This window comes from Phragmites australis, chromosome 10 (genome assembly GCF_958298935.1).
Source record: "Phragmites australis chromosome 10, lpPhrAust1.1, whole genome shotgun sequence".
NCBI classification, from domain to species: domain Eukaryota; kingdom Viridiplantae; phylum Streptophyta; class Magnoliopsida; order Poales; family Poaceae; genus Phragmites; species Phragmites australis.
In genome coordinates, this window is record NC_084930.1 from 1,788,028 (window position 1) to 1,811,342 (window position 23,315).

The window sequence follows — 23,315 nt, forward strand, 5'->3', positions numbered from 1 at the left end:
TGTGTTCTAGTAATTTGATAACACAACGACTGGTGCTTATGGTGGGATGGCTACAGGCTTTCACAGGGAAGCTGCTGTACCCTGTACGGGATGGATACTGGGCTGCTCACCGACCAAAGAGTCGGCCAAGAACTGTCGCATCCTATTGTGGTTTATTGCGAACAACAATTTAGGTCCCATTTTGGACATGGTATTTTTTTTCGACCGATTTTCTTCTAAAAGTCCTGCTTCAGGGCCTCGATGAATCAATGGCGATTTCTGTACATATATTTTCTTCTTAGTGCAAATGTATGTAGCACCCTACGTATCCTTAAAAAAATAAAAATGAACTAGGAAAGTGTTGTGTGTTGTAATGAAAATATAAATATTGGATGTGTTATAAGAGTATTATCGAACGAATATGTTTAAAGCGATGCTGTAGTTAGCTGTGTTATGGGAGTATTGCCGAAAGAACACGTTAAAGTGATGTTGTAGTTTGAATTTAAAGGTTGGTGGATAAGAATAGATGGTAAAAGTAGATAAATTATTTGAATTTTAGAAGTTTTTATTAGATAAGAGAAGAGTATAAGAAGATATAATATAAGAATCAACTTTACTACTTTATACCGTAGAGATTAACGATGAGCCACGCTTTACAGTTTGAGTAAAATTATACATAGACGATTTGGACCAGAAATTTACAAAGTAGCATAAGCTAGTGCTAGTACGGGCTATACGGGCCGGACATGTATTCTGGTCCTCGACCTGGGCCACAAAAGGCCACGCTGACATTTTTCTTCCCAACTTCTCTCACTGACACGTGAGCCCGTCTTCATACTGACCGGACCCGGTCCCTGAGACAAAATCCCGACCCAGCCCACATCGGAGGAATCGCCGCCGCACCCAACCGCATGCCACTGCGCCGCCTCGCTCCTCTCCTCCCGAACCCGCGCCGCCTCCTCCGCTCCCTAAACCCTAGCCCCGCCATGTCCCCTGCCGCCCGCGTCGCCACGGCCGCCGACCCCGACGAGGACCTCTGCGCCAGTGCCGCGGCTGCTGACGCTGCAGTGGAGGAAATCGCGCCGGCCCTGCCCCTCCCGCCGCCTCCGGTGTCCACGGAGGAGAGGGCGGAGCGCGCGTGGGCGCACTGGAGGCGGCTGGGGTCCCCGAGGTTGATGGTGGCGCCGATGGTGGACAACTCCGAGCTGCCCTTCCGCATGCTGTGCCGCCGCTACGGCGCCGATGCGGCCTACACGCCCATGCTCCACTCCCGCATCTTCTCAGAGAACGACAAGTATAGGTCCATGGAGTTCACCACGTGCAAGGTAACTGACGCGTATGGCAGTTTTAAGTGAAGTTAAATGGTGTGATAGTGGCATACTTCGTTCGCCATGGCAATATATGCTGATGGATTGGAGATATGATATCGTGGGGCAGTTTGTAGTTTGGCTACATGTGCTTGAACATTATTTTAGCTCGAAGTTGGACATTTAGTTTACATAGTCATGTGTATTCTTTTGTTATTTCGATTTATTTCTAGTTTTTGAAATCTAATATTTAACTCGTGCAGATTGTGACATTCATTACTCTTTATACAGGAGGATCGCCCACTTTTTGTTCAGTTTTGTGCGAATGATCCTGACATTTTGTTACAAGCTGCAAAGATTGTGGAACCATATTGCGACTATGTTGATATCAATTTTGGGTAATGTGCGCTTCCTTATGCTGCTATACTGAAGATTTTATTCACATTTCCTTATCTAGTGCCTGACTGTTATTTACTGCACTTCTGGAATGGCTCATATAGTTCCGTAACATGAACATGATATACTCTTCTACAAAAAATAATATGCTTCTGGACAAAGTGGTTGGTAACTCTGTTTCTGCCTTACTGATGCCTCAAGTGTGATGCCAATGCTTGTAAGAATTAGCCACCACTCAAGGCCATAGTTTGTACTTTGCACTTCCATAGCTGCTATCCTTTGAAGTTTAGTGCTAGTCATCTATGCTGTTAACTCCCCTTGTACGAGCTTTGCTTAGAGCACTGAATATTGAATTTTCTGCAAATTCTTTCTAGTTAACATGTGCCATTTTTCCACATATGAGTATTACTTGAAATTTGGCTTGGTACTCTTCTGAGTCGCTTTAATGTATTGCCTTGCAGTTGCCCGCAGCGTATTGCAAGACGGGGGAACTATGGGGCATTTCTCATGGACAACCTTCCCCTTGTAAAATCCCTTGTGCAGAATCTATCAGCTAACCTCCATGTTCCAGTCTCGTGTAAGATTCGCATATTCCCACGATTGGAGGACACGCTAACCTATGCAAAGATGCTTGAGGAAGCTGGTGCCAGTCTTGTGGCTGTCCATGGTCGGACAAGAGATGAAAAAGATGGAAGGAAATTTCGAGCTGACTGGGATGCCATCAAGGCTGTCAAAGATGCTCTCAGAATACCTGTTCTTGCAAATGGAAACATTCGCCATATGGAGGATGTACAGAACTGCCTGGAACATACTGGTGTTGATGGTGTGCTTTCAGCTGAAACCCTTCTAGAAAATCCAGCACTCTTTGCTGGTTTCAGAACAAAGGAATGGAAAGAAGACGGCGATGAAAACGGAGATTGCGGCTTGGACCAGGCTGATCTAGTGATTGAATATTTGAAGCTGTGTGAGCAATACCCTGTTCCGTGGAGAATGGTTAGATCTCATGTCCACAAGATGTTGGGGGACTGGTTTAGGGTGCATCCAGAGGTGAGGGAGGAACTCAATAAGCAGTCCAAGCTCACCTTCGAATGGTTGCATGACATGGTAATGAGACTGAAGGAACTCGGTGGAAGAATACCTCTTTACAGAAAAGAGAGTGCTCTACAGGCAACAACAAATGGGCTGGCTGCTAGCAACACCTGACGATTCACCATCAATTTTGAAACCTATTGCTTATCAATTTTTGGAGAGAAGGAAAATATGAACAAGAAAGCATTACTCGCCAGGTTTATTGCATTAGTATAAATTGGAGCAACATTGTTGTAACCGAACACTCTGGCAGTGACCAGAGAAACAACTATAGTTAGTCAAGCTATTCGAGTGGTTGCTCAATTGATATGTTTTGAGCAGCTACAATGGATCACCTCACTGTTGTAACAGCTGATACGTAGATCTGCATACATTATTGTACGATTTCAGGTACATCAGATTTGCAATTGAAGAATGTTCAGTTGCTTTGCTGAGCTGTGCCGGTGTGTGGTTTGGGCTATTGTTGTGCCCAGCATTGAGGCCAAATCTGTTGTTTGTCTGGCAATTTGGGCTACTGTACCGTATGTAAAACATGTTTATCTGATCATATAGCATCTCATATAAGCTACGGTGTCCGAGAAACACACGGAAGCAGAAATCTGTGACAACTGAGAAACTATCATCAGCGCTTCGGCTGCTGCAGTGTGCATTGACTGAACATATGGTACTAACCTATCTATCAATGCTTATGAACATATGGTACTAACCTACTACAGCAATGGCAAAACCATGTACCACCATTGCAGATGCGTTATTTGCATGTAACTACTGCAGAACTAGATGAGAAAGAGAAGGAAGAAAAAGGACGAAGAGCCCTATCTAGCGCCTGAAATGGTCACAGGCAGGAGGCGATTACGATGGCTCCTCGAGCAGCTCCGGCCGCCAATCCGATTTCACGGCGTACAGCACCCCTTCTTCGTTCTTGGATAATGTCAGACGCACGTCCCAGTGAAGCGACCTGAGGTGCTTCTCCACCTCGCCGATGGTGCTGGACTCGTCGCGCACGATGATGCTGCCCCCCGGCCTGACGATCCTGTCGACCTCGACCACCACCGGCATAACCGCGCATCTGAAGAAGAAAAGAAGACACGGATTTGTCAAGCTAAAACGGATGAGAAGCGCACAGTTCTGGCATTGCCGAACACAGGTTTATTTGCTAGTTGCTGCAGTGTGCATTGACTGACCTGTCCTTAATTTTGGAGAAGAGGTGATCGGCGTGCAGGAGGTCGTAGGTTCTCGGATAGGTGCTGAAGGACTCGCACCAGTCATGGTAGATGCCGAACAGTCCGCGCTCGAAGATGATGGGCAGCGTGTCGGGTGCGTCGACGTTGACGACGTTCATGACCCAGATCTTCTTGTCCCGGAGCGCGGCTGCGAACCTGAGAGAGAACTCATGTCATCGGCACGATCAAAATTCATGACCAGTGGCAATGGAGACGGCAGCGTGCGAGGGATTGCTTACCCTCCATAGGCGGCTCTCATGTCCATGACGTTCCTGACAGTGGACCAGTCGACGCCCAGGCCGTTGAGGTACGACCTGTCGACGACGCGCCGCCAGTGCTCGTAGTCCACCGTGAAGTCCTCTGGCGCCGGCTTCCCGTACACCCCGGCCTGCGAGCTGTTGAGCCAGTACGGCGGCGTTCGCACCCGCCGCGGCCACTCGGCGGGCCACCTCGCGCCGCGCTCCGACGGACCCGTCGGCACGCGGTGCATGCACGAGTTCAGGCGGATGTACCACGCCGCGTTCGCGTCGTTGTCGTCGCTGCACATCGGAGGCTGCCGCCGCCTCCTGGTCTCGTAGCACTCATTGGACGTCGGCTTGTGGTAGAAGGCGACGCCGACGCCATTGAGCCGGTCTTTCTTGATCGACACCAGCTCCCAGCACATGGACTTCGTCAGAGCTGACATTGCTGTATATGCAGGACAACAGCGGTTAGACACACACACACAAAAAAAAAAAAAAACAGATTACATATATAAACAGTCTCTGATCGACCCATGGCCATGTTAGGAAATGATCAGAACTGAAACTGATGTTTATGCAGGCGTGCCTTTCCAGATCTCGACGTCTTCCGTCAGCTTCTGGTACACCGGCGTCGCCGACCAGACGAAGAAGCCGCCGGGCCGCAGGACGCGGTTCAGCTCCAGGAGTAGAGCGCCACCTGCGCGCAGACGCAATTTTCACCGTCAATGCATCTTGCAATGATCACAGGTGAAATGATCTGGACGAAGTGGAAGAGGAGGTGTACCGTCGGCATGCCAAGGGACACGGCATCGCGCGCAATGGACGAGGTCGAACGCCTTGCTGGGGAAGGGCAGGCGCTTGGAGCCCATGACGGCGGAGATGGCCGGGATCCCCCGCTCGAGCGCCATCTGCACCTGCGCCTCGTGCTCGTCCTTGGGCGCGAACGACATGGTCACCACGTCGCGCTCGAACAGGTAGCCGCCGAAGCTGGCCACGCCGCAGCCGACGTCGAGCACCACACGCGTGTGCTTCCCCCACGCGATCCCGCGCACGGACTGCTCAATTTAAGAACTCGAGAAATCAAACTGCGTTGATCATCACTACTGATCGTTCGACGACGTTACTGTTCAGTACCTGCTGAAGGAAATCGATGTAGTGCAGGGCGCCATGGATGAACTGCGTGCCGCCGCCGGGGAAGGTCAGGTACCGCCCACTCACCTTCACCCAATTCTGGTGACCCTTCACCGCCACCAGCTTCGTGTGCGGCACATTGCTGTACCATATCTGCACGTCGTCGTGGTCACCAACACGAAGACCTCCGGTTAGTAAGCAACTCGTGCAATGAGCATGAGAATTCAAAAGCACGTGCTTACCCTGTCTCGGCTCTTTGGCCACTCGACGGGCCGGCGGTAGCCGCTCGGTAGTGCGACGAGGCACGTCGGGCCCTCGTCGGGGCAGTGCCGCTCCCGGTGCTCGTACCGCCGGTAGTTCTCCGGCCGCAGCTTCTTGATGGCCTTCTCGTTGTCCAGACACGGGATGTAGTCCGCGCCCGCCTTCACGTTGCACACCCGCCACTCGTGCTCCTCGCCGGCGCCGTTGCTGTCGTTCTCGTTGCTGGCCGCGTTATCCTCGCGCCGGTCTTTCTCCCGGTGGGACTGGTCGGCCTGCGTCGACCACGCCTTCTGCTCCTCCGTGCGGGCTTCGCCGACGAGCGAGTCCACCACGCTGTGGTCGCCTTGGCTGGCATTGCCGTCGACGTCCTCCTTGCGCTGGGACACGGCAGGCTTGTCGCCGTCGCCGTCATCCGTATCCCGATTACGAAAGGCCTCGCCGACGGCGTCTGACATTGACGTGTTCCCGTACTCTTCGCTCTGCGGTTGGTCATTGCCGCGCTCCTCCTCTGGTTGATGCTGCTCCATTCGTTCGTCGCCTTCGGTCTGCGGGTCCTCTTGCACTTCCAGGCGTAGGCTTCCTGCGGCGGCCTGCTCTTCCTCTCGCTGCCGCTGCCCCGCGTTGCTCTCCTCCTCGATGCCGCCGTCCAAGCTCTTCTCCTCCACGGCAGCAGCCCGGGTCTCTTCATGCGGCATCTGCAGCTGCGGCTGCTGCTCTTGTTCTTGTGGATCGTGGCTCTCTTCACGCACGGCTTCCTGCCCTTTATCCTCCTCTCTGCCGTGTGCGCTAGTCGCCGCCGTGTCCTCTGCGTTCGCCTCGCCGGCTGCCGCGTGGTCACCTTCCTCGCTCCTCTCGCCCTTCATGGCGACCGCCGCAGAGCTCTTGGACTCCTCCTCGCTACTCACCTCGTCAGAGGCATGCTGATGATCACGATCATCAGGCTTGGCATGCGGGTCGTCCAAGGCGCCCTCCTCATCGGCGCCACTCTCAACACCAGCCTTCCCCGCCTGCGCGTCGTCGGCGTCCACCTCGCGCGGCGGCGACGGCGGGGCCTTCTCCCTGGTCACCTCGTACGCGAACGAAGACCGCGTCGTGTGGCGGTACGCGGTGACCGCGTCCCCGTCGGCGGACGCCGCGGAGGTGGACGTGAGGAAGTAGGCCCCCGCGACGCACAGCGCGACGAGAAGCCCCGTCGTGGCGTAGTAGACGCACGCCGACGCCGTGGCCGACGCGGCACCGCGCTTCCCGCCGCCGCGCGAGCTCCGGCCGGCCCCCGCCATCGATCGATCCCGCATGCAGCAGATGGGATTGCACGCAGATGCGCGCGCGGTTTATCTCTTGGCGGACTTAATTGGAACTTTGGACATGGGCCCGGATTAATGGTTAATTAGGTTTGATTTGGTTAAGCTTGGGAAGGTGAGGTGATCCCCGCGCGTCGGGAGTGCCCGGACATGTGAGGATGATATGTGGGACTAGCTCCTGGTCCTCCACGGCCCGTGTTGCTTAACGAGAGGCAGGCTAGGGGTCTCGTAGAATTTGTTTTTTAGGGGAAACAAATTATGTGAGATCGAGTCTCACATGTAAATCTTTATCTTTGTATGACACATGTCTTTCATCATATCTGCACGTATATGCGCGAGCTATTGAATCCAAAGTGTATAGCACAGATGGATGTCTCGCGAGGTTTTTTTCCCGAATGTCTCACAGAATTTGCTTCCGCAAACTAGTGATGTTTCCTTTGCATGGGAGCTGAAGAACCGGAGCATCATGTCATCTCCCTCCAAACTGCTCTTTGCCTTCAAATGATCTGCTCTGCTCCATGTTTTTTTCCTCTCCTTTTATTTTACTGAATAAAGTTGCGAATGCTTGCACAAACAATAACTTATGCCCAAAACAAAATTGTTGGAAAGTTGCAAGTACCACATTGGCATGAAGCTCCATTGAGACATTTGAAGCACCATTGACCAAAATATCTCTGAATCCACAAAACAAATTCATCCCAGCAGGTCAAGGTCAGGCAAGAGCCCAATATATATTGTCTATTGAGTATTGAGGGCAAGCCAAAAGAAAAGCTGAAAGGAAAAAAAAATTAAAGAAAGCAATAGATAAAAGCAAGCTGGCCCTCCTTTTCTGTAGTCAGTGCAATGACATGTCACGTACAAGCACCGGAAATGATACCATGGGCTCAATAACTCATGCCTGGAACTAGAAAGTCGCACGAAGGATTTCCACTTCTACTCACAGGCACGTGATTGACCGAGAGAGAGAGAGAGAGAGAGAGAGAGAGAGAGAGAGAGAGAGAGAGAGAGAGGCCATCTCGCCCTGTCCGATCAGAGAGAGTTGCAGGTCGCGTAAAGGGTAGGCAGTCACCCAGTTGTAAGGTTGCAACTTCGATTCTCACTCTACCATGGTTATCATGCATGGTTTTCCGTTGATACCAAAAGTAATTAGATGGACATGACAAGTCATGTGAGCTACGGAGCTACAAGAGCTCACTATAATGGAGTAGCTACCTGCTTCTTTTCTGCTTCATGGACAAAATGGGGGTTCCTCAGTGTTAGAAAGCTTGATTCCTGGGCATCTCCGGGATCGCACTTGTCTTGCATGGCGCTGCATGCAAGCCCACCGATCTTCACGCGTGTGCAACCTTTTAATCACGCTTTCTAACACTCAGCTATATGGTCGATCTTGCTTGAGGCTTGAGTTCCTCAGCTAGTGCAAGCTTTTGTCCCTCGCGTGCTTATAAATGGCATTTATAAAACCTTGGTTCTTTTTAGAAGATAAATTATGAATGTAAGCAGGGTGTTAGTGAGGTCAAGTGGAATTAGGAGGTAGGAGCACCTGAATTGCTTCAATCGTATAGCAATCTTGCCTGAAGCACATGAACATTTTTGCCTTGGGGCGAGTCTTAGTGACCTCAAGTTTTTCTTTTTTGGATGGTAGTGACCTCAAGTTTTAGCTGGTTTCTGTTTGTCTGTCTTAGCTAGTTTGTGTTTGTGTTTGTGTTTGTTTGAGCTTTGGCTTTCATAAAAACTAATGGCTTTAGAAAAGTTGATTTTGGATTCACTTTTAGTCACTCAAGTTTTAGTTTGTTTTAGTCTGTTTGTTTAAGCTTTGGCTTTTGAAAAAGCTAATTCTCTTTGAAAAACTTGATTTTGGATTGTGGATTTAGAAAAGCCGGTTTTGGGTTGGCTTTTGATGTGAAAAAATGTGTAATATATGTAGTCCTTAGCAAACATGTCCTTCGTTATTGTTAGGAGGAAAAAAAAAAGTAGGTCTTTCCTAGGTCGGGGTCGAGGGACGTGGGTCACGATTGTCTAAAATTGTGGGTTAAAGTAGGTAGTGTTCTTTGAGACTATAGTTCTTGATGTGGAACGTGCCCTAATATAGGTTTATGACTAAGATCAAGGTATGATATGTAACACACAAGTAGATGCAAAAGATTCAACATAAAAATTTATTTTAAGAGAAAGGTCCATCATAAAATTAGAAAATATGAGACGGGATGTTGTTTACAGACCCATCTAGCATACCTAACATACTGCCCTAATACCCTAACCCTCCTCTAGTCTCAGCTAACACACGCAGCCACCAAACTCTTTCCTCCTCGCTTTCTCTTTGCTCCCAGCAATCAGCACCGCCAGCCACAAATTCATCACCGCCGATCCAAGCAGTGACGGGACAACGACCCTCTTCGATTTCGACCCACAATAGGAATGAAGTTTTGGGATCCCGACTCCTGTGACTATGCTATGTGACCCAGTGCATTTTGTATGAAATAATTTCCTACATTAAGAGCAAATCATGAACCGATCGATGTTTTGCAGAGCAAATTGATGAGGGAGGGGTGACGCTAATATAACAAAGAGGAGAGAGCGTGACACGGTGAAGCCGCCATCCTGTCGATCTCTCCTCTCCGTGTCTTTGTGCGCATGCGTTGACTTCAGAGTTGAGAGCAAATGGACAGTCGGCAGGCAATGAAAAGAGCAGATCGAGAGGACCAATGATGATCCGGAAGCCAAAACCGTGCTAACCGTTGTGCCAAAAGCTATAGCCTCCGTCACCGCGGCAGGCAGATTCTGAGCGCCGCGACCAACCGACCGACCGGCAGGCCGGCCGGCGCTTACACCCACGGCAGGCTCAGCTCGCGCCGCGCGCGTCACGAGGCCAGCAGCCGCGCCACACGCAACGCGGCACGGTGCCACACGCTTTCACCGATTCGGCAGCGCGCTGTTTCCCGTCTACGTCGCGCCCCGGCTCTTGTCCTCACCACCCCGAAAAACGCGCGCACACCACCACCCCTCCTCGTCCTTTTCACTCCATCACCACCTCCTCCAGCTCCTTATCACAGCACAGCGCACACGAGCCTGCGCCCGAGCTGCTGCCTTCTCCTTCATTTCTTCCCCAGCTGTTCTTGCCTCTCTCCCTTCCCGTACGTCTGCAGCGGCAGGCACCGGCACGCACGCCACCAGCTTGATCTCAAGCGGAGGAGGTGAGGATCTCGAGATGGGGCGCGGCAAGATCGAGATAAAGCGGATCGAGAACGCGACCAACCGGCAGGTGACCTACTCCAAGCGCCGCACGGGGATCATGAAGAAGGCGCGCGAGCTCACCGTGCTCTGCGACGCCCAGGTCGCCATCATCATGTTCTCCTCCACCGGCAAGTACCACGAGTTCTGCAGCCCAGGAACCGAGTCAGTACTTCTTCACCTCCGATTCCGAAGCTAATCGATTTCATTCCATTCTCCGTTACTAGCTAATCCTTCATCAGCTGCATGCTTAATTATCTGCACTTCTTGCTTATTACTGGCTTACTTCTCTGTCTGTGTCTGCTGTTCTTGATTACTTGTAGCATCAAGAACATCTTTGACCGCTACCAGCAGGCCATCGGGAACAGCCTATGGATCGAGCAGTACGAGGTGATTCTTTCTCTCTTCTTTCCCCTTTTTCCTTTTTCTTTTAATTACTAAGCTAGCTAATCGCTGCTTTACTCGCTCTTCATCTTTTCATGAGATGACGAGATCTAAAAAGCCTATTTCTTTTATTTTGGTTTGAATACAGAATATGCAGCGCACGCTGAGCCATCTCAAGGACATCAATCGCAACCTGCGCACTGAGATCAGGTGAGGAGATCTCTTTCCTCTTTATTCTCTTCGGTTTTTTGGTGGGGATTTCTGAGCAGCATGAGAGATTAATTCGCAACTTCTAATTCATTTGAGGCTGGATTTGCGTGTTTAATTAGGCAAAGGATGGGTGAAGATCTGGACACTCTGGAGTTCGACGAGCTGCGCGGTCTTGAGCAAAATGTTGATACTGCTCTCAAGGAGGTTCGCCACAGGAAGGCACGTACAAACCCTAATCTTTGGTTCAGCTCCTAGCTAGCTTGCTAGATCTGTCCCTTCCGCACACTGATCTCCCTTTCAGATCCGTGCATATTTCATGCTCCTTGGTGTAGATCTCCGTGTTCATGATTTGTTTGAGAATGTTTTTATTGCTAGATTATCTCTGTGTTTCTTGATTCGTTTGTTCATGTGTTTTTTGTGTGGAAAGAAAAGATTTATGACACTTTACTTTGGAGAAGATACTACTAATTTTTTTATCGATGCGTCTATGTTCTATAGAAATTAAGCTTCGTGCTTTTGACATAAAAAAAAACCAACACACGTCGCTTCGATCTTTCTTTTAGTGTACAGGGGTTGGTTCGTGTTCTCAAAAGAAAAGGTGGGAGAGAGAAGAATTGCTTGTTGTATTCAAATTGTTGTATAATTTCATCGCATGTTCATGTTTTAATCTTCTCTGCCTTTTTTCCTCATCCTTTTTCTTTTGATTTTGCAGTATCATGTGATCACCACACAGACTGAAACCTACAAGAAGAAGGTAAGAAAATCAAGCATTCTTGGTTGAGTTTGTCCCCAATTGAGCAAGTTTAAGAGATAGCTGCCCCAAATTTGTCATCACATATGTGTCTGCACCGACCTAGATCTCCCCCACTTCCTTTGCCCACACTTGTGATCAGTTTCTTAATTTGGTCATGCTACTCTTTCAAAATCTGGCCTCCTTGCGGTGTGATGGGAGGGCCGATACACCCTGCCGCCAAACCTCCCTGCCGATCGAGCCTCGCTGGTCGCTGCTACCGGTGGCGGCGGCGGCCTCCCCTCACTCCCTTTTCCCTCCATTTTCTCTTCCTTCCCCTCCCCTTCCCTTTTTTCAGGTGGTTTTCGATGCTTTTTTGGCGCGGCAGTCGTAGTTATGGCCGATGGTGGCCGAGGTCTGCTCGGGCAGCCTAGATCTAGACAGCTTCGGTCTGGATCCGAGCGTGGAGGCATTGTGGTTTCAACACTGAGCTCGTCATTGTGGTTCCTACCAAAGTACGACGGCGACGGCAGCGATGGTGGGTGTTGTGGTGGCGTTGCCCTGGTGAACACCTGCCCCCGTCATGCTCACTGCTGCCGCGCTGGCTGCGGCCGTACGTCTTCATGGCGTCAGATGCGTCTGCTTCAGCCTGCAGCATAGCCGTCGCGGTGGAGATGTCCTCCAGTGAGTTCTCATGGGGCTAGACATTTGTGGTCCCTGTGGGTGTGGTGTTCTTCGAGGGCTGGGCCAACGTCCTTGTGTCCATGCTCTCCGAGGCCTGCTGCCGGCTGTTCGACGCCACTCCACTGGGCTGGTGCGGCATCCCTACGGTCGTCGTGCTCGATGGCTTCCGCACGCCGTGCGCAATCTGCCGGCTCTGCTTCTTGCCACAATGCTTGAGGCGAGGCGGCGCCCCCACGTGGGGCCACACTGTCGTGCACCTCGCGGTGCAGGTGCTTGGCCTCAGCGATGATGCGCGGCTTGAGGATGCAGTTGCACGTCGTTCTCACCCAGTATTGTAGCACCGGTGTTGGTGCTGGTGCCGCGCTACCGTGTGCTGCACTCGCTTGCTTGCCATGCTCGTCGTGTTCTACGGTGCTACAGTGGTGCTCGCCGTGTGTTGTGGTGCTGCCGTGGTGCTCGTTGTGTGCCGTGGTGCCTCTGTTGTTGTTCGTGCGCTCCCTCGGCTTTTCATCCATGTCAACCAGGCCTCTGGCATTCTGCATTACTCCTCCCCTTGTGCAGCCTCCTCCTCCTCTGCAGGTTAGGCTTGTGGGGAGCTTTGTGATGCTGGGATGGTTTGACGACACGGCTACTTGGAGGCTGTGTTGCCGTTGCTTTGGTCTTGGCCCTTGCGCAGGCTGTCCAAACCTCCCTGGAGGCGACATTATCGCATCTCCTCCCCCCTGGTTGCTTCTCCAGGTGAAAACAATGTTTGGGTGCCCGAATGAGCAATAGTGGTATTGATGTCATTACCTTCCTGAAGATGTCGTTTCGAGGAGCCCCTGCTCTCTTTTGTAGGTCTAGTCCCTATGTCCTTGTTTCGCAACGGCTTTTCATTCTAGATTAGCGCTTCATGACAGTGTTTTGGTCCAATACATGCTCCTCCGAAGCGACACGCTGCCGACTATGTGTCAGAGAGGTGTGGCATGGGAGCAAAGCTCTGCCGACCGAGTTGCAGCGTGGGAGCAGGGCTCCACCGAAGTTGTGAGTAAGATAGTTGTTCGGTTGGTTAGCGCGCGAGTTGAGTTGGATTGAACTTGTATGTTGTCTTATTGTGTAATTTGATGTGGGCATCGTTCAGTCGAGTTGAGATCTTATTGTCGTCTCGGAGTTGTCAGTTGTATGTTTTTTGGGCCTAGTTTCCCTTATAAATGAGGTCAATTCTCTTCTTCTTTAATAACATCGGTATCACTGGTGCCGTCATTTTGAGAAAAAAACTCTTTCAAAATATATTATGTCATTGGACACATTTTTTTATTCTGTATTTTTTCATCAACATATAAGTATTTCTTCCTCTGATTAAATCTGCAATTTAAATATAATATACAAAAACTCGTAATTTTTTTCAGTGTACCTACGCTAGAAAACCATGCAGTCATGCATACATCCATCTTGCAATCGTTGTACTTGCACATTTGACCCCTTCAAGTAGTGATCAAAGCAAATATCTGACAGACACTATCACGCCTCTACTGGCACTTGCGTGCCAATGTACAGTGTGCATTAGCATGCATGTCTGTGCATTTCCGTCTCAACTCCAGGCTCTACGCAAACTAGCTCCACGTTGTAGCTAGAACTGCTAGTGCTAGATGTTGGGCTATGTCGATCATGTGCTCGCATGCACACACTCGATCGTACATACACATGCACGCTGTGTATGCGATGGATCGATAGGTGCATTGGTCTCTGTCTTTTAGAAGCTAGAATGTATTGAGAAAGAGCAAAGGACAATAGTGTTGGAGCGTCCATATGCATGCATCTAAATGTTTCTCTTGTTAATTAAGCTTGCTAGCTGCCTACATATCGTGCCTATTTGGTCCCCCGGCTATCTGGGAGTAGCATGTCAAACACTGATTTTTATGATGTTGCACAACGGCATGATACATCCACAGATAAGGCCCAAAGTGGAGACTTTATGATTTGCAGAAGTATGGAAATGAAACCCATCAGTATGTACTTTGGCTTGATTACTGAATGTGGACCATGCATTGACTGAAACATCCAGTTCAAGCATTTCCCAAAATCACCATAATATATATCTTGCTTGCTGATCTACCCCACCAGATCAACTGATGTATATGTGTTGTGTGTATATGATGGCTCCTTCCCCTTTTCCTTTGAAACAAAAGTTGCATATCATGCAGTTAAAACAAACACTAGTAGAAAAATGATTTGTATAGACGGTTCAGAAACTTTATGCGAGACACTTTTTTAAACCGTATGTGGAAAAGAGTTTGTAAAATCATATTTGTGTAGACAGTTTTTGAACCGTCTATACAAATCATTTATATATACGGTTTATTATTGGAACCGTTTGTACTAAGTTTTCTGAAGTTAAAAAAATCTAAAAATATATTTTCACCCACACCAGCCCCCTATATTATTATGTAGTCACGGTCGCTAGTCACATAATTTTTTACGCGAAATGCCACGAGTGTGTTTTCTAGAAGTCAAACCCACAAACTCTAACCTCGCGCGAACATTTCTTACCGTCTCACCTATCGTTTATTGTCTAATTAGTACAGACGGTTTTAGTTTAGAATCGTCTATATTATTTCTTTTTTACAGACGATTCTATTTTGGAACACTATATATTATTACTATCAATAGTACAGACAATTTAAAATTAAAATTATTTGGACAAAAAGGAATAGTATAGACGGTTATAAACTACAACCGTTTGTATTAATAGTATAGACGGTTCTAGTTTAGAACTATCTGTATTGTAGCGTCCTGCTTTGTTGCAACTACTCGTTGCTATTTTCTTAGACGGTTCTAGTTTGAAGCCGTCCGTGGTACCTTTTGTATAGACAGCTCTATAGATCCGTTTGTACAGAGACGTTCTACTAAATGGATTCTGTAGTAGTGAAAACAGTTGCATATCACGTATCTTCTCATTAAAAATATTAAAATAAAATTATTTTCAGTTAGTACAGTAACCTAATCTATTTTTTCAGTTTTCTTTCATTAAGATTTTTTAACGGCAAACTTATATTTAATCGACAAGCTATACCTAGAAACCTTTCAGTAAAATGCCTTTCATTAAGCGTGCATTTTCAAGTTGGATTAATCATAGTTTTACTCCACCATGCACATGTTCCAATATGGCAATATATATTAAATGCATACTGTATTGTTTCTCTTTTCATCTTCTTTTTGTGTAAGTTTACATACCCTAGCCTTTTGCTCTTTGACTTTCAACTCTTTTCTTTTTTGAGTGGACTATCTCAATTCTTGAGTAGCCAGTGTGTGCAAGGTGATTGAATTTTAATTATCTAAGTTGGACTTGTCACCAGGGAAAGGAGTTTGGTTATGAACATATATTAATATATACATATATGTATATATGGCACCATGCATATAGTGTGTAGGATGTACCACTCTAGGGCTAGCTACATGTATATACATGGTGGAGTTTTAGAAGAATAGCAATGGAAATAAGAATGCATGCATATATTACTGATCACAAAGAAAAGCCTGGTTAAGTATGATCTTTATTGGGCTATATACACCAACCAATTAACCTAAAAGTCTAAGTTTGTTGAAAAATATGGATAATTCACTTATATTTCAACATACCCCTCACGTGGAGCTTCCCTCAGTCCTCAGACATGTAAATAGGAGTTAGTTATAATTTTTTCGCTTAATTGCACCGGTTAAGACTCGAACTCAAGATATCTAACTATGATATAATATTAAGTTGTATATATCAACCAGTTCACTAAAAATCTAGCTGATAAGAAAAAATGAATAATTCACTTATACTTTAATAATCCTATTAATTTGAGGAGGGATCCGATCCAGGATGAGCTAGTTCGATCTTCATGGGATCATCGTCCTTCCTTGGATGAGATGATCCTCTAACATTGTTTGGTTTGAGGAACGAGAATATTGTCTTCCTCGTTGCTTTGTTAAAGTGGGCGATCCGATACCTGAATCAACGATCCCCGTATATACTGGCTCTTTCACTCATTCTAGTTATGGGCCTGTCCGACTGGTACCTGACATCGCTAGACGTGGTTGCTACTTGCTAGACATTATCCTGTGTGCCATCTACTATGGCCTCAATTATATTTCCTTTTATGATTGCACCATGATGACCTCGATGATTCCGGTGTATGTGATCTTGCTTATATATATCTTGTGTATATGCATGCAGGTGAAGCACTCGTACGAGGCCTACAAGAACCTGCAGCAGGAGCTGGTAATTAAGCTACCTAACATAATCTCTCGTAGATGTGTTTAGTGACCTAGCTAATTCTTCAGTCGGTAGCTTGACCTGACGTTTTATCATTTGGACGTGCAGGGCATGCGCGAGGACCCGGCGTTCGGGTTCGTGGACAACACGGGTGCTGGGTGGGACGGCGCGGTGGCGCTGGGCGGCGGCGGCGGAGCGCCGGACATGCACGCCTTCCGCGTGGTGCCCAGCCAGCCCAACCTGCACGGCATGGCCTACGGCTCCCACGACCTGCGCCTCGGCTAACGAATCAACTCGCCAGCGACCTCGATCGATCCTAGCTTCCATGCAAGCCCCTCGATCAGCCGCCGAGTTCCTCCATCACCACCAAGTCATGTAGTGCAGCGAATAAGATCAATCGATGCCCGTGCTACTTGCCATCGATGAACCAGCAGCTTAAATATTGTGTGTCTCAATTACTATCAGCTCGTCCAGTGATTGGCGGCGATATGGTGTAATCGTTCGTGTGCTGTGTATAGCGTCCCATGCAATGCATGGGTATGCGGTCTGTGTGTGTCTGTCTTTGAGGGCAAGGGGACTTGTTGTATTCGTAGTAGGGTCTATTTATATACTTGCTAATGATTGGACCTATAAAAATATTTGCATATGTATCTATATTTCTATATTTTATATACAATGCACGAGTTATAACAGAACTGAACGATTTACATCATTCGTCTAAATTGATCAAACAGTCATTCATCTAAATTGATCAACCAGGCATCGTACAAAAATTCTCACGGTTTCTCATTCTAAAATTATAATTTATCTCACATTAATTATACTCTATATATAAACGTATAGTATTTGACTTTTATACGTTTAATATTTACTTATATATATTATTATATTCTAGATTGATTACATGAAACACACACATGTGCAGTTGCCCGTGAGGTGCGACAGGCGGGGGCAAGTGCGGTGCCGTGTCGCTCGCTTGGGCGCCATGGCCGTCCGCTAGCCGGCACCACATCGGCAACAACACGGCCGCTCGGAGCGCGCGTCCTTGGTGGCGCAAAAGGTGCGACAGGCGAACGAAGCATCGGCCGGGCCTGAAAGCGAAATTGCACGGCAGATTGCGTGCCCATCGGCCGTTTTCTCAGTCGGTACGCTCATGCCCAGCCCATTTTTCTTATAAATGGGCTTTTTGGCCAGTCGGCTTCGTACAATCACTTATGTATGAAAAACTGACTCGGCAAAGAAGACTCTGACTGAACCTTCTTACCTGGGCTTGTAGCCCATGCACATCATTTTTAGTTTTTACCACTAAAAAAAAGGTTAATTAGATTGGTGCCATTATAAATTTCATAGTTTAGAAATTTGTCATTATACTTCACTAAATTGGCCTGATGTCATTATAGTTTTGCTACCTCCGAAAATTATCATTTTGTACGCCTCCGAGCTCTTTGGGCCCACCTGCAGGCTGTCGTAGTTTCATATGTCCCAAAATGTCCCCTCCCCATTCTCTAACCCGCATGTCTGGTCCACTTGAGCTGCTCCTGCACCAATCCCCAACTCATCGTGCTGCCTTGGTTGTCATCAACGACCAACACGGTGACAGTGGAGGCGACTGAGAAAGGCAAGATTGTCACCAGCGATTGGGGCAGAGCTCGGCTGAGTTCAACTGTGCCCACACCTAGGATGGATGACGCACTTTCCACTGTGCCCGGATCTCATAAACCATGAGTAACCCTAGACTTCCCAGATCCCCCTAATTCCTGCATAATGCATCGGTTCTCGGTAGGAATTCAAGGACAATGCATTGGTTCTAGGTAGGAAATAGCTCGGATTCATGGTTTAACTTTGTTTCTTAGCATGATTTGATTTGGTTTCCTCTCTTTTCTCGCTAGGATTTGGTAACGGTAGAGATTAAGAATGAAGGTTTTATCACGGTTGACTCAAATGGTAGGAAATCATATACAAAAGGCTTAACTCGGGATTGTGTAGTGGATTCAGACAGCTTTTCAATGGATTTCCTTGTGAGAAGCTTAAGTGTGAAGGTCAAATGGGGTATAAACCAAAAGATAGTGGTGTGGGTCTTTGACAAGAGGATGAGTGAGGATGTTCAATTAGTTGATGACAGTCAAATATTATACGTGTTTGACATGTACAATCTAGAGAAACACTTCAAGCTCCTAGTAGCAGTGTTTGACAAAAACACATGTGATCAGTATGATGCTTTAGTGCTATAACCTTTGTGTGTTGTGCCATCAAAACTAACCACCATTCCGAGTGAATCTTTCCCACCTCCTGCTCAAGAAGGCCAAAAAACATCTGAACCTAAAGCAGTAAGTTGTGAAGAACCTGCTGGTGAAGAAGCAGATGAAGCTGAGCCGGATGTCTTTAACAGTGGTGTGGAGTATGTTAGTGTAGATGATAAAGGTATGTATGATTATCCATCAGCACCTGCACAACTAGGGCAACCTACTATACCTATTGCTGGTGCTGACAGTACACAACAAGAGCAGCCTGCTCAATTTGCTCCTGCTGAAGGAGATAAGCCTCCTGAGGAAGAGATAAATGATGTTGACCCTCAGAAATTATATGTGCTACATGATCTTGAGAACCCAATTATTAGATTGCATGCATTGTTTCCTGACATCATTACCTTCAGAAAAGTAATTAGACATTATGCTATTAAGAGAGGTTTTGAGTTTTCTGGTTTGAAGACAGATAAATCTAGGTTTATTGCTAGTTGTTCGCATAAGGGCTGCCTTTGACGCATACATGCTTCAAGGTTGAGGCATCTGGTGGGCTAAGGGAGTTGATAATGAAGTCTTTACTTCTTCATGAGCTAGTTGATGGGCTGAGAGAGTTGATAATGGAGAAGATTTCCCCCAGAAGGAAGATAGGAAGACTGATGGAGGATGAGATGTTGCCAAATGTGATCAAGGATCTGAATAAAGCAAGCAATAGCCTGAGAGTTGTCAAGATTGCTAGAGGTGATGATGACTTTGCAGAAGTCACTCTTGTTCATGCTGACAATATGACCAGGAGGTATATAGTGGATCTACAAAACCACATATGCTCATGCAGGCAGTGACAAGTTATAGGCAAACCTTGCAAATATGCCTTGGCTGGGATCTATATCAACAGAGGTAAAATAGAATATTATGTCCATGATTACTACTATGTGCAGAGGTTCAAGCTAGAATATACTAGTATGATACCACCAATGACAGATAGGTTCCAGTGGCCTATTGTGGACCTTGGTTACAAATTGTTTCCACCAAAGCAGAAGAGAGGTCCAGGGAGGCCTAGAGTTTAGAGAATAAGAAGTGTTCTTGAACCAGGAAGAAGAAATGTTAAGTGTAAGAGATGTGGAGACTTTGGACACTTTGAGAAGACATGCAAGCTAGCTGAGAGATATATGATGGCAAAATAATATTTGTTTCTGCAGATTTATGTGTAAGCATTTTAGAGTTGCAAGCACTTGAATTTTGGTACAGGGCTTTGTAGCACCTTGTAGGCATGTACCAATACTATTCTTCTTTCATATTGTGCACTGTTAAATTATACTTAACAACCTAATGTAGCAACAGTGTAATTGGAGCAATCATAATGCCTAGCAAACAATATTTCATTCAATTAACAGAGTAATTGCACACAGTCCTTCACTACTTGCACACATTCAAGGTACTAAATACTTGCACAGAACTGCAATCACGATGCCTAGCAAACAACCAACTAAAGCAGGAACAACACACATTGTCAACTACAACTTCCTTGTTTCCAATGCACAACATTGTCCTCAACAACACAATTTGCTGCTTCAACTCCCTGATTTCATTTGTCAGATGAGCAATCTCATGCTTCAACTCCAAAATTTGTTGCTTCACTTCTCCATTGTGACCACCGTGGAACTTGTCATCAGAAGAGCAGAGCACGACAACATCTTCCAGCAAACGCTTACGCTGCAGCCACGACCTGTACTCGTTCTCCCATTTGTAGAATCCACAAGCCAATGGATCGTCCTACCATTATCAACGAAATCAACAAAATCAAACAAATCCGTGGCCATTCTCCTCACACTTGTAGAAAACTCTCTCATATATCACAACTTGCTTGCTTCGTAGCTTAATCACACGTTTCCCACAATCTGGGCAATCAATAAAGGGTAACTCCTCTACATCGCTGCCGGGTGTGCTAGACCTCGATGCCGCCTTCATCGGGCTACTCCAAACCCTAGATTAAGACATGGTTGAGGCTGGGAGGATTTGGGAACCCACAGTGCGACGACCTCAGTCACAACACGATTTGTCGACAGCGAAGGCGGCTAGGGTTTCGCGGTAGGCAACACGATGAGTTGGGGATTGGTGCGGGAGCAATTCGAGTGGATCAGGGGAGGGAGCATTTTGGGACATACGGAACTACAACAGCCTACAGGTGGGCCAAAAGGGCTCGGAGGCGTTCAAAAGGGCTTGGAGGCGTTCAAAATGGCAATTTTCTGAGATATGCAAAACTATAATGGTATTGGCCCGATTTAGTAAAGTATAATAGCAAATTTCTAAACTATAAATTTTTTAATGGCTCCAATCTAATTAACCCAAACAAGAAAAGCTCTCTCACGCTTCCTACAGTAATTGGATACACCTCTACGTCTCTACCACCATTTTCTTCCTCAGATTTTCAGATTATTATTTAAGTTTACAGCATTTTTACGGTCTTTGGAAGGTACCACTAGATTATTTATACCTACGGGCATATCGAAATTTGGTATGGTGAAAAGACTCTTAATTTTACCCCCGTACGGTGTATAAGAGCTAGTATTAAAAGTTTTTTTTTTCATATAAATCAGAACGCTGAGCTTTGGTCAGAGTTGGACTTATCAAACAAAGATAAGTTTGCTTCGATCAATTCACTCTAGCCTAGCCTTCAGGAGAATGAGATGCTATTTGTCCAACTACTTTGGAATCCAACTAGTTGCTCCAAAAAGAGAGAGAAGAAACGCAAAGCAAAGGAGACAAACAGTGGCTTTTCGGCGCCGTGTGCTTTGCAAATGCTGGGGCGGTTAATCATGGGGTCGGATTACGAAATCTTCATGAATTCATCGTGTTGATCTTCATCGTTCAAAATTACTCGTAAAAGACTGCTCAGACATCGTTACTTTAAGATCATGGTCCAGAAAATTAAAAAAATAAAATAAACAAAAGACTGTTCAGACCGAGATTGAGACTGGGCTTTGGGATCAAAGATACATACGGAGCGGCCGGACTTTATGCAAAAGGGCCACAACCATAAAGGTGCATGGGCCGGACGGCCAGGAAAGATAACTCTATTAGCAGACGTGGATATACAGGTTATTTTGTCCGTTGATTATTTTTATTTTTTCACATATATCTTAAGTATGAATCTCAATATAAATAAACGATCATGATAATCTATTCGTGCTCAAGGGCTAGTGGAATTTTTCCCTACGAACAACCAAGATAATAAAATTTGAAGGGGCATCGCATGATCACCAACATCCCATCACCAGCAGAAAGTAGTGTACATTGACACTTTGACTGAGATGGAGATACATCATACTTTACTGCTACATCTTAACAAAAGTATAAAGTAGACTCTTTTTTCTCAAAAGTGACAGTCATGATATGTTTCCTTTGGTGTTTGCAAAATGACAGGAGGGCAAATTCAAACCAAATCATCACAAGATCGGAATTTAGACACGCTCACGCTAGCTCCATGGATCAGAAATCTTCTGCCCAAACCAAAGCCAAGAAGTAAAGGTGACAATCGGGGCTGGGCCCACCGGTCGGGGAAAAGTGGCTTTCCTCCAAATCTGCTCATCTTTCGAGCAGTGACCCAAGAAACCTAGCTATGGGGTCTAACCTTGTCCCTTACGCATTGGCAATCTCTGAAGCTGGGGTCTCAGATGCATCATGCACCGGCATCGGCATCGCCATTGCCGTCTCATGCAACTAGTCAACAGACGCATCATCGTCGGAAGCAAACGCTACCGGATGGGGATCCTCTGCCGCCGATTTCTGAAGGCGAACGCGCACTACCAAATAATAAATTAAATATCAGCTGCATGCATGTCACAGTTCATCTCGATCGAGTTAAGCAGCAGCAAATTAAACTGAAGTGGTCTGCTATCGATATCATTATAGGTGTGGATGAATGCTATGTTACGTGAGTAAGTGGGGCCTAGCTAGATATAATAGGTTAGGAGATAGATTGTTCGAATTTGAAAGGTTTAATTCGTTAGGGTTTAGCAGAAATATCATCAAAATTGTTAAGCTAAGCACAAGATTAATACACCAAGACACGATATTTTTAACGAGGTTCAGTCATCTTATTTACATACTTGAGCATAACTACGGGTGTTCTTTACCATAGTTGCACCACCAGTTGCTCCGGATCCGGCAAAACGATGCTACCTCTGTGAGCTTGTCATTATACTATTATGCGGTTACAACAGTGGTGCTCATTATTTATGGATCTAAGAATACAGGTTCGACATAAACTCTATTCCTAAACACCTAATACAACACAAAGTCCAGTGCGTAAACTATTTGTACAAATGTTCGACGCATATTTCAACAGTTACCGATGCTCGTGCGCAGTCTCCATCTCGATGGTTCTTCCTCACTGCCTAGCTACAGATACCCTCTTCACACTAGTGTGTACTAGGTTTGATACTCACCATGATGCGTAGGTTCGTCTGCATGCACTTTGATGCTTCTTGATCACATGATTAAGCAACCAGTGGTAGGGAATCGCGCGCATAAGCAGGCAAGCGCAGCATCGAGAAGGTGCGTAATCCCAAACACAAAAGGTGGCCGTAATTTGCGCTAGAAAAAGGGAGAGAGGGACAATCAAGCCGACAAAACGAAAGAAGCATCGCAACTTGTTAATGAATTAACACAAT

The 23,315-nt window shown here is 46.8% G+C and overlaps 3 protein-coding genes across 3 annotated transcripts; 2 read left to right on the forward strand and 1 right to left on the reverse strand.

Annotated features, from left to right (window-relative positions):
- The first annotated feature begins 635 nt into the window (after nucleotides 1-635).
- Nucleotides 636-3,202, forward strand: LOC133931339 (uncharacterized). The gene is made up of 3 exons (XM_062378190.1): nucleotides 636-1,304; nucleotides 1,578-1,684; nucleotides 2,144-3,202. The coding sequence occupies exons 1-3, from the start codon at nucleotides 891-893 to the stop codon at nucleotides 2,883-2,885; spliced, it is 1,263 nt and encodes a 420-aa protein (XP_062234174.1). The 5' UTR covers nucleotides 636-890; the 3' UTR covers nucleotides 2,886-3,202.
- Nucleotides 3,203-3,547: 345 nt separating this feature from the next.
- LOC133931337 (probable methyltransferase PMT24) lies at nucleotides 3,548-6,908 on the reverse strand. The gene is made up of 7 exons (XM_062378189.1): nucleotides 5,610-6,908; nucleotides 5,371-5,520; nucleotides 5,021-5,291; nucleotides 4,823-4,933; nucleotides 4,234-4,681; nucleotides 3,956-4,150; nucleotides 3,548-3,840 (listed from the first exon to the last, which is right to left on the reverse strand). The coding sequence occupies exons 1-7, from the start codon at nucleotides 6,906-6,908 to the stop codon at nucleotides 3,624-3,626; spliced, it is 2,691 nt and encodes an 896-aa protein (XP_062234173.1). The 3' UTR covers nucleotides 3,548-3,623.
- A 3,052-nt stretch (nucleotides 6,909-9,960) lies between these two features.
- Nucleotides 9,961-16,990, forward strand: LOC133931340 (MADS-box transcription factor 16). Its single transcript, XM_062378191.1, has 7 exons — nucleotides 9,961-10,322; nucleotides 10,481-10,547; nucleotides 10,690-10,751; nucleotides 10,871-10,970; nucleotides 11,464-11,505; nucleotides 16,364-16,408; nucleotides 16,511-16,990. The coding sequence occupies exons 1-7, from the start codon at nucleotides 10,135-10,137 to the stop codon at nucleotides 16,685-16,687; spliced, it is 681 nt and encodes a 226-aa protein (XP_062234175.1). The 5' UTR covers nucleotides 9,961-10,134; the 3' UTR covers nucleotides 16,688-16,990.
- Nucleotides 16,991-23,315: the final 6,325 nt, after the last annotated feature.

What these genes read in the sequence shown, in the direction of transcription:
- LOC133931339 (XM_062378190.1), top strand. Translation starts at nt 891, where the DNA reads ATGCCACTGCGCCGCCTCGCTCCTCTCCTCCCGAACCCGCGCCGCCTC. An exon ending in TGGAGTTCACCACGTGCAAG is followed by an intron (nt 1,305 to 1,577) that starts GTAACTGACGCG and finishes CTCTTTATACAG; the next exon opens with GAGGATCGCCCACTTTTTGT. An exon ending in TATGTTGATATCAATTTTGG is followed by an intron (nt 1,685 to 2,143) that starts GTAATGTGCGCT and finishes ATTGCCTTGCAG; the next exon opens with TTGCCCGCAGCGTATTGCAA.
- LOC133931340 (XM_062378191.1), top strand. Translation starts at nt 10,135, where the DNA reads ATGGGGCGCGGCAAGATCGAGATAAAGCGGATCGAGAACGCGACCAAC. An exon ending in AGGAGGTTCGCCACAGGAAG is followed by an intron (nt 10,971 to 11,463) that starts GCACGTACAAAC and finishes TTGATTTTGCAG; the next exon opens with TATCATGTGATCACCACACA. An exon ending in AGAACCTGCAGCAGGAGCTG is followed by an intron (nt 16,409 to 16,510) that starts GTAATTAAGCTA and finishes TTGGACGTGCAG; the next exon opens with GGCATGCGCGAGGACCCGGC.
- LOC133931337 (XM_062378189.1), bottom strand. Translation starts at nt 6,908, where the DNA reads ATGGCGGGGGCCGGCCGGAGCTCGCGCGGCGGCGGGAAGCGCGGTGCC. An exon ending in AGACGTCGAGATCTGGAAAG is followed by an intron (nt 4,682 to 4,822) that starts GCACGCCTGCAT and finishes CTGCATATACAG; the next exon opens with CAATGTCAGCTCTGACGAAG. An exon ending in ATGAGAGCCGCCTATGGAGG is followed by an intron (nt 4,151 to 4,233) that starts GTAAGCAATCCC and finishes GTTCTCTCTCAG; the next exon opens with GTTCGCAGCCGCGCTCCGGG.